General features: G+C 38.0%; 1 protein-coding gene across 1 annotated transcript; it reads right to left on the reverse strand.

Annotated features, from left to right (window-relative positions):
• Window positions 1-9674: 9674 nt before the first annotated feature.
• LOC118851776 (40S ribosomal protein S15-like) lies at window positions 9675-10180 on the reverse strand. Its single transcript, XM_036761317.1, has one exon. It carries the CDS (start codon window positions 10154-10156, stop codon window positions 9719-9721), a length of 438 nt encoding a protein of 145 aa, XP_036617212.1. The 5' UTR covers window positions 10157-10180; the 3' UTR covers window positions 9675-9718.
• Window positions 10181-10946: the final 766 nt, after the last annotated feature.

Raw genomic sequence — 10946 nt, forward strand, 5'->3', positions numbered from 1 at the left:
TCCCCAACTGATAACTTGTCAAAGGACATGAACAAACATTCCTCAAAAGAAAATGGCAGGCTACTAATAACCTTATGAAAGAACGCTCCAAATCAGCAAAAATAAGATAAGCCTGAAGTTTATCTCATACCCAGTAAAGTGGCAAACAAGGCAAAAGATAGGCATGTTGGAGGGGTTGTGGGAAGATAGGCACACTAGTGCTTTGTTAGTGGAGCTATGACTCAGTATAACCATTTTGGAAAGCAATTTGGAATTATGCAAATAAAATAACTAAAATATCCATACCCTTTAACCAGTATCAAAACATTTATAGCGGCAAAATTTCTACCATATTTTGTAGCAACAAAAACTGGAAATAAAGTAGATGCCCATACACTTTAGCTCAACAAATTGTGGTACACGAATGTAATAGAGTATTAACGCACTGGGAAAATGATGAAAATAACGCATACAGAGAAGACTGGAAAGACTGAAATTACCTGATACAGACTGAAGTAAACATTTAAGAAAACAGCATACATACATGACTATGACAAGGTCGATGACAAGACTACCAACTTTTTTTTTTAATTTCTTTATTTATTTTTAGTTTACCACATACGGTTCTACATAGTTTTGAGTTCCAGATTTTCTCCCCTCCCTCCCCAAGACGGCATGGAATCTCATATAACTGTCATGTATAACTTTGCATTGAATTAATTTATGCACTAGTCAAGTTGTGGAGAAGAATTTTGACCAATGGAATGAATCATGAGAAAGAAGAAACAGAACCAAAAAAAAAAAACAACCCAAAAACAAAAACAAGAGAGAAGCAAAAAAGGCGAGCATGTAGTGCGCCTCGATCTGTATTCAAACTTCACAGTTCTTTCTCTGGATGAAGACAGCATTCTCCATCTTGAGTCCCCTGGAGTTGTCCTTGCCCCTTAGGTTGCTGAGAGGAGCGCAGTATGTCAGGGTTGGTCCTCACGGAATCCACATATCTGTGGCTGTGCACAACGTTCTCCTGGCTCTGCTCCGCTCACTCAGCATTATGTCGTGTAGGTTTTTCCAGGTTGTTATGAAGTCTGCATCATCCCCATTTCTTATGGCACAATAGTATTCCATCACCTTCATATACCACAGCTTGTTCAGCCATTCCCCAATTGATGGGCATCCCTTTGATTTCCAATTCTTGGCTACCACAAAAAGAGCTGCTATAAATATCCTTGTACATATGGGTCCTTTTCCCGCTTGTGTGATTTCTTTGGGATACAACCCTAGAAGTGGTATTGCTGGGTCAAAGGGTATGAACATATCTATAGCCCTTTGGGCATAGTTCCAAACTGCTCTCCAAAATGACTACCAACTTTTTAAAGTGAATTTTACAAAATTACAAAGAACAAGCATGACTCCAAAGAAGAGATATAAAAAGACACTCCTCCCTTCCCCCACTCCACAGAGATATGAGGTCCACAAACATGGAACATTGCATATATTTTTAAGAATTTTTCTATGTCAGTTTTGCTGATTATTTCTTCTTTTTATTTTTTTCTTTAAAAATATTATTTATCACATGGAATGTCTTTCTGGGAAGGGGAGGTGGAAGTATACTTGGAGAAATTCTCATGATGAAAAAATCAAAAGATATCAATTAAATTGATATTTTTAATCCAAAATAATAAATGGCCTCTTTCACCCTAGAGCAAGCTAAAATTGCATTATAACCAAGAAAAGAACGATTTCAGCAGAAAAATACTCTCTTAGTAGTCTCTGATGTTGCAGGCAGTGTGAATCAAGAGACATGTCAAAGGCTGACTTCCCCACATGAAGTACCTCCAGAAGTTGATGCTTTTGCTTCTCTCCAGAACTCAGCTGCACACAGCAACAATATCTTAAGGCCGTATGGGTGCTGATGCTGTACTTTAGTGGATATGATTGCAAATTACTGGCATAGGAGTATTAACTTTTTTAGGCTATATGACCTACTTCTCATATTAGCTAAAAAAGAAATCTAAGCAACAATCACCATACGATTTGTTATTGGTGATTTTCATTGACTTCAGAGATGAGTCAGGGATAAAATTTCCTTTACACCTTGACTCTATTTGTATTCTTAAGAGTTCTTGGTATTGGTCTTATCAGATTTCTAATTCGTGTTATTCAAAATCCCATCTGGATTCTCTGAAAACATTGTTGTTGCTGCTGTTTTAATAAAACATCTGTTTCTCTCAAAACTTTGGAAAAACTCACTTAAGCTACAAGACTCTGTGATTACATGAACAGAGTCTGGGCATTTCTTTTCTATTCAACTGGAAGTTAACACTAAGGGCCATTTTTTTTTACCCCTTGTCCTTGGAAATTTTCTCAGACCGCAGTTACCTTTGTGCCTTAGAATCAGAGGTGTGCATGGGTGTATGGGCAGAGTTTTCCCAGGTAGATTATATGCTTTGGCTGAATACAACTGAATCTTTCTCTGATGATTCAGCAGCTTGCAATGCCCACAGTTTATTTTATAGTTTTGTGGTAGGACTGGCCAACACTTCCAATGGACAAAGTTGATCTTTAGGAACCAACACTCTTCTACACGTCTGTGTTTCTGCCCACACTTCAGTTGCTGAATGCCTTCACTAATCTGCCCTCAAGAAAAGATCGTATCTAATCACAGGAGCTTCTGAGTCACTTTTATGTTATCTTATTACCTCAAAAAGTTTTCTCCTTGTTGTGATTTATCTCAAATTGTGAAATAAGCATTTTATCAACTATTCAAGAAATTTCACTTATTGGAAGACAGATGAGAGAGGTTTTTTGGTTAGAGGGAGTCTTCCAAGAATACCTGAATTCATATTATATATGGCAACGTACTTCACCAGTATTAATGGTTAATCATGCTTTTAGATAAGAGGGGAAGTTTAAAGAATGGTCTGAATCTACACAGAAACCAGGACCTAGCCTAAAAAGATGCTTTATTTTCAAAGTTTTCTCTCATATTAGTTTATTTTCACATTATTTGCCAATTCTCATGTTCATTTAATCATGGGAGCATCCAATTAACTGAGTTTTCTAATTAGTTATGTTCTAGGGAGTTGTGAAGTTACCACAGAAAACAAAAAGTGGGAATCATTAAACCAGTCCATCCCATTCTCTGTTATCCAGTAAAGCAAATGATGTGTAGGCTCCCAAGATTCCTTGGGGATCCTTGAAGATTCCTGACGTCAAGAAAGGTTAGCATTACAATTGGTTAGCTCCCCAAACTCCTTTAATAGTATTTAAGGACACAAATGTGCCAAATGATGCTGTTTGATTTTTTGTGGAAAGCCTAAAATAGCTTAGCTATGTAGGGACACAGGGTCCATTCATAGTATCTCCTAAACCTCAAATGCTGCCCCACATAAGTAAGAGGAAAGTTTTCATTTCCCCAGTGTAATAGACCAGCAATCAAGAACCACAGCAAGTCTTTATGCATTCATCTTTTTCAAGTATGTCAGTATATTTTAATAATGTGGGATATAAGGTGGTGCCAGGAGTATTACAGACAAGAGGGAACAGTTGATATGCTATCTCTATCTTTGAAAATAGTAAGGATACTGGGTCTGAGGCGCAAAAAGAAGTGCCCTATTTGGATGTCTGGGCTTCTTGGATAAGATCAGAAGCCAAATTTTGGAAGGTTTAGAACTGAATGTGAGGAAAGGATGTAGAAGCACCTAATATAGAAGGCTTTCTCAAGAAGTGTAAGTGGAAAGGGAAGGAAAACTATTGGATGATAGATAGCAAAGATGGCTGAATCAAGTGAAGGTTTTTCAGAATGAGAAAGAGATAAGTGTAAGCAGCAGAAAATAAGAGCTAGAGAGGGGATGAATATTAATGAAAGAGTGAAGATTATTGAGGAGGCAATACGCTGGAGAAGATGAAAGGGAATGGGTTCAAGAGGTTGGGTTTGGCAAGGAAAAAGATCACCTCTTCATGTGAAACAGGGTAGAAGGAGAAAATGGTGGGAGAAGATATATGAATAATATGAGATGAAGAGGAGAGGAGATGGGGAGCTTTTAGAGAATGGCTTCAAGTTTTTTCAGTGAAGCATGCGGTGAGGTTATCTGAGCTGAAAGGGTGAAGGAAGAGGATATCATAGGAGACTTGAGGAGAAATGAGAAGGTTGGGATCAGTCTCTGTGCAGCAAATAGATAAGGCAGTTATAAAAGAATTGCTTTACTTCAGTGAGGATCTAGTTAAGACTAAATAACTTAAGTTTGTAGTGGATCTAATCACCATGGTTTCTCAAGCTTTGTTTAGCAGCCTGGGGGAATAGACAAATAAGAACAATTTGTTCTAACAGCCATGAAGGCAGCTGAAGCAGGAGCTGTGGAGCAATTAGAGCTTGGTTAGACATCTGAAGTGCCAAAGTCAGCCACTGCATCCCAGGCCATCACTAGCCATCTTAACTTCTGTCTTGCCACTGGACTTCAATGACTCTGGAAAAGAGAGTGAGGCTGACAACTTCACGCAAATTACTTAAATCCAATTCACATGCAAGTCAAGACATCACTACATGATGTCATTGGTCCTCTGACAATGAAGGATGAACAATAGTAGCAGCACATGAATAGGAGTTGATGGTGAGTATAATCTAAGGCAGAAGTTTGGTGAGGCACGATCAGAGACAGGACAAGAAAGCAAGGGGTTAGAGTGTAGAGAATAGTGGACAAATGAATTGATTCATCAAAGGATTGGGATAAAGAAGGAAGAAAAGTATAGTCAGTGCAGGAGTAGTATTGTAGAACTTAGAGGTGAATGTATAAGACATCACAGTAAGCATGAAGAAGAGGGTTAAGAGCTCTAGGGCAGAGAATGAAATGAGAATGATTAAAGAATATAAATAGATATGAAATTTTGGAGTTAGTAAACATGGAAGTAGAACATGCGTGATAGCAATATCAAATGTACCATCTCTGTGTGCAACTCAGGTAGAGTAGATTAATAAATCATGAGAATTGAGTAGAATGGGCAAGTGAGAAATTATGTTTTTAAGAAATATCAATCTGTATCCAGGCTAAACATCTTTGTTTCTTTCACATCTCCAGTCTCTTTCTATCCTTCCATGTTCCATGAAAACTCATTCTCCTAGATCTAGTCCTACCTGCATTTACTGATCCTTATCCTTTTCCCTTTCTAGGTCACTCTCCCCATTCCACTGCTTAGAAATGGCGATTGCAGCCATAGGAGTGGATGAAAATGAAATAACGGAGAGTTCTTTATATGCACATATGTGTACATCTATGTACATGTATGTGTACATGCATATACACATACATACCAAAATGTTCAAATATAAAAGGGGCAGTTCATTTTACATGTATGTGTTTACGTAGAGTATCATTATGTATATATGTATGCATAAACACATATACATGAGAATATAGATATAATTGGAAGAAACAGCCCTTTTGTGTGCGAACAATTTAGTTGCTAAAAGGGGCGAAAAAGAACTTTTGTGTATGAAAAATGATTGTAAAACTACTTGGGGAAAATACAGCTTCTCATATAAAATATAAAGGAGATACAAAACCTATTAGGGTAACTAGATAGGGAACTACTTCTAAGATAAATATGCTGACAGAAGCTGTTTGAGAGCAGCAAAGGAATAAAGCTGGAGAGCTCATTTGCAAGTGACCTTCTAGAGATATTGGGAAGATTAAATAAATATTAACAGTTTCATAGGGGCAGCTAGGTGGCACAATGGATAGAGTGCCAGGCCTAGAGTCAGAAAGACTCATCTTCCTGAGTTCAAATCTGGCCTCAGACACTTAATAGCTATGTGACCCTGGGCAAGTTGCTTAACCCTGTTTGTCTCAGTTTCTTCATCCATAAAACGAGCTGGAGAAATGGCAAGCCATTCCAGTATTTCTGCCAAGAAAATCCCAAATAAGGTCACAAAGAGTCAGACAAGACTGAGAAAGACTGAACAACAAAATTGGTTTCATAACTGACCGAAAAGTAGATTTAATGAGTTACCTCATAAGAGAAAGAGGAATCACTGACCACCAGAAGCCTGTGATTTAAAGCATTCAGGAGGGATAGTGAAAAATCCAGTAGTGAAGGAACTGAACAGTTAAGATGCCAGCAGAAACAATGTTAAGAGTTTATCAGAAGAGTTAGATGACAGGAAAGCTTCAGCTGCGTTCTGGAAGCCTACTTATGAAGAGAGCTGAACTCTGCTGTAGCATAAGCTACTGCTCTCCCAAGTCATCTTTTAGTATGAGAGAGATGAAACCTCTCAGAAGTTCCTGATCACTCTCTACTTCCCTCTTCCTTAAGAGACAAAGCAACAGAGATAGAATTGTCAGCTTCTTTACCATAAATATAGAATTGAGTCTGATAGGGTAACAGACTATTGTTGAGTGAGGAGTCTGCATTGCCCAAGACAAGTCAAGAAACATTTATTTAGCACTTACTATATACCAGCCACTATGCTTAGCACTGGGGACACAAATCGAGGCAAGAAAGAAAGACAGTCCCTGAACTTAAGGAACTTACATTCTAATGAGGAAAGGCAACACGTAAGAGGGAGCTGGAAAGGTAGGGAATACCTGCATGGGGGCAAAGTCCAGAGAATGAAAAATGGTTGATCTGCACTCTTCCTCAAAATGGAGGCTCCAGAAGGAACTTCCCAGTGGGATAAAAGACTGCAGAGATGGAGGGAGGAGCATAGCAGCAAAGTCTGGAGAGTTTTGCTGTGAGCCTTGACTTGGTAAAAATAAGATGAAGAATCCAAGAGAGTGCCACCAATTACAAAATGGTTAAACAAACTGTGGTAATAATGTGGTAGTAATGGAATATTATTGTACCATAAGAAATGATGCAAGAGATGATTTTGGAGAATCCTGGAACACATGACCTGATGCAGAATAAAAGAAACAAACCCCAGAAGAAGAATTTATACAATGACCATATTATAACAAAAATAATTTTGAAAGACTTAAGAGCTCTGATCAAAGGAATGCCTAGACCCATGTATCCAGAAGACCTATTTTATTCACCTTCTAGCAGAGATGATGAATTCAAAGTGCAGAAACAGATGCCCGTGTTTTGACATGACCATTGTTTGGATTTGTTTTGTTTGATTATGCTTATTTATTACAAGGGTTTTACCCCTCTCTTTTAATTGTGAGAGGGGGCATTTGTGATGATAAAAGCAGAAAGCCACTGAAACATTTTTAAATGCACAGAAGAGCATAGAAAGAAATTCAGAAGGAAGCACAGTTAAACAGGATGGTTTTGAAAGCAGAATGTGAAATTGATTCTATCTATTAAAGGAAACTATATGAAATTGAGTGTCATAATCTCATATATAATCCTCTTTTGGTGTCCAGCTGTAATATGAAAACACTCTTTTGGAGGTTTAAGATCAGAATAAAAGAATTAATTTTTTGAAAGTTGCTAAGAAGTAATTAGACAAAGCAGAATCCTGTTGAGTGAAGTATTAAGACAACAGCTGATTTGGTCTTCATTGCCCAAGTTCTTACATACTTGGTATTTCAGGATGATGCTCTATTTTGAAGAACATTTAAACAACATAAGGAAAGACCAATGAATGTGCTAGAGAGGTAAAATAAAGCTGACTTGAAATTGTCTAATGCCAGTTTTGTAGAGCCTCCACTGAAGTATGCAGATCACATAGTATCTTAACAGGGACTTAGCACTGATTCAGGAAAAGACAGAAGTAACTCTCAGATGAATACATACAAAAATTTTTTTTAAATTAAAGACTTTTCCAGGATTCATTGGCTACTATCGTAAAGTTTGGAAGAATTATGCTGTTATTGTTAAATCTCTCAAGAATTGCACTTAAAGGTATATGACTACAAAGAAAAAAACACAAAAAGAAAATTCAAATTGTCTTAAGCCTTCTAAAGCACGTTGGAGACTGTTGAGATGAAGACTTAACAGACTTTTGAAGATTCAAACAACTGAATCACAAATTTTTTATTTTTTCAGTGAACAAAAATAGATTTCCTCTCCCTCCCACAATTGAATGCCCACAATTGGAAAAACAAAAACAAAAACCTAATAATACGTGTAATCAGGCAAAACACTAATACCGGACATGTCAAAAAAAAATTCATTCTGCACCCTATGAATTCATTACCTTCTCCCTAAACTTGCTCCTCCTTACAATGTCCCTATCCCTATCACCAAGGTCTGAAATCTCTTCTCCCACACTCTTTAAAAAAAATAAAATAAATCCTGCTGGCTTTGTCTCCACAACAATCTTCACATTCATCCCTTTTCTTCACTCCTGCTAACACCATCCTAGTTCATGCCTTCATCTGATTGAACTAAACTGAGGATGCTAACAAATCTCACTTTCTCTAATTTCTCCTCTCTCTAATTCATCTTTTATGCAACTGCACAAAGAATTTCTCCAACACTCAGGTCTGAGTGTGTCCCTTCCCCATTATCTGGGACAGGACAAAATATAAATTCCTTACTCTAGCAATTTCTTTCTGGGCTTATTTACACAATTCTTTTCAAGAACACAATGTTCTGCCAAAGTGAGCAACTACTTCCCAATTTCATTGTTCTGCACACTTACAGACTACACCCCATAGTTGGAACAAATATCATCTTCATCATTGCCTATCCAATTAGTATCAACAAGCATACTTTAAAGGTCTACTGTGTGCCAGACAATGTACTAGATTATAAGGATATTAAGGAAATTAGGTTTAGACCAACACCTTACTCCTTATATCAAGGTAAGCTTGAAATGGATATGTGATCTAAATAGAAAAGATCACATCAAAAACAAATTAAAGAAACAAGGAAAAATTAGCTACCAGGTCTATGGATTAAAGAAGAGTTCATGATCAAACAAAGGATAGAGAGGATTACAAAAGACAAAATAAGTAATACTAATTACAAAAACTGAAAAAGTTCTTGTACAAACTAATCCAATAAAACTAAAAATGAAAACAAGTTTCTCTGATAAAGGTCTTATTTCCAAGGCATACAGGAACTGATTCAAATTGATAAGAATGTGCTATTCTTCTAATTGATAAAATGATCTAAGGATACAAACATGGAGCTTTCAAGAGAAGAAACCCAAGTCACCTGCAGCCTAATTTTTAAAAAATGTTCAAATCCACTAAAAATTAGAGAAATGCAAAGTAGAATAATTCTGAGGTTTGACTTCACATCCATCAGATTGACGAAGATGACCAAAAAAAAAAAAACCAAACAAGTGTTAGATGAGCTGTAGGAAAAGAAGCACATTAATGCATGGTTGGTGGAGCTATGAATGGATTCAATTATTCTACAAAGCAATTTGGAATTATCATAAACAGTTTTTAAATAGCCCTTTGACGCAGCTAACCAGTGGGAGGCTTAAACCCAAAGAAAGAGGAAGAGGCACTCTATGTAGAAAAATATTTATAAGCTCTTTTTGTGGTGGCAGAAAACTGGAGACTAAGGGGATGCCCATCAGTTGGAGAATGGCTGAACAAACATGCTACATTTCCCAGTCCAGCGTTACTGCCAACAATAACTGATGTAGGAAGATTGGCACTCAGAGAAAATGATAGGAGATCAAAATCCTCTGACTACCTTCCTGGATGCAAGATTTGCATCAGGAAGTACCGATAGGATTGAAGAAGAAATGAACTACAATGTGACTGAAGCACAGACATTTTTTTAAAAAATAATTTTTTTTTTAAGAACCTTTGTGTTTTTATTGTTAGGATCCGGGTTACTTGAGAGGGATGAAACATGAGGAGTGAGTGGCTCCAATACCCGGCCGGCCATGTTTCACAGGCTTGTAGGTGATAGAGAATTCACCCAGGTAGTGGCCGATCATCTCGGGCTTAATTTCTACCTGATTGAAGGTCTTGCCGTTATAGACGCCTACCATACTTCCCACCATCTCAGGCAGGATGATCATGTCTCGAAGGTGTGTCTTCACTACCTCTGGCTTTTCCATGGGGGGCGCCTCCTTCTTGGCCTTCCTCTGACGCTTCAGGAGGGAATGCTGTTTGCGCCGCAGACCCCTGTTGAGTCGCCGATGCTGCCGAGCGCTGTACAACTGCATGAGCTGTTCGTAGGACATGTCCAGCAGCTGATCCAGGTCCACGCCGCGGTAGGTGAACTTCCGGAAGGTTCGCTTCTTCTTCTGCTCCATTTCCGCCATCTTGTCTGCTGTCAGGAAAAGACCGCTCCCCCCAAAAATAAAATTTTATTGTTATCTTTTGCTTTTATTTCACCTAGATTTCCCAACTTACTCTTCCCTTATTTCCTGCCCTCTCAGAAAGCCATCCCTTGTTATAAAAAGAGAGTGGGGGGAAAAGTTAAGAAAATTAACCAACATATTAATTAAAGAGCAGCTAGGTGGTGCAGTGAGTAGAGCACCGGCCCTGAAGTCAGGAGGACCTGAGTTCAAATCCTACCTCAGACACTTGACATACTAGCTGTGTGGCCTTAGGCAAGTCACTTAATCCCAATTGCCCTGTCTTCCCCCTCCAAAAAAATTTTAAAAACCATATTAATTAAAAAAACCTGACATTAGATGCACTGTTCCACACTCATGGTCCCCTCTTTTGCAAAGAAATGGGTTCTCATAGTTCTTTAGAGAAAGCTTAGTCATAATTTGAAACCATTCAGTTAGAATTCTTTCATTAAGATTGTAGTTACTGCATATACAGGGCAGATAAGTGGTGCAGTGGACAGAGCTCCAGGCCTGAAGTCAGGAAGACCTGAGTTCAAATCTGCCCTCAGATACTTATTAGCTGTGTGACCCTTGGCAAGTCACTTAACACTTGTTTGCCTCAGGTTTCCTCTGTAAAATGAATTTGAGAAAGAAATGGCAAACCACTCCAGAATCTTTGCCAAGAAAACTCTAAATGAGGACACAGAGTCAGACATGACTGAAAGGACTGAACGACAACAAATGTATATACAGCTTTCCTGGTTCTCCTTATTTA

This window comes from Trichosurus vulpecula, chromosome 5 (assembly GCF_011100635.1).
Source record: "Trichosurus vulpecula isolate mTriVul1 chromosome 5, mTriVul1.pri, whole genome shotgun sequence".
Classification (NCBI taxonomy): domain Eukaryota; kingdom Metazoa; phylum Chordata; class Mammalia; order Diprotodontia; family Phalangeridae; genus Trichosurus; species Trichosurus vulpecula.

Coding starts and splice junctions, on each gene's coding strand:
- LOC118851776 (XM_036761317.1), bottom strand. CDS start 10,156: ATGGCGGAAATGGAGCAGAAGAAGAAGCGAACCTTCCGGAAGTTCACC.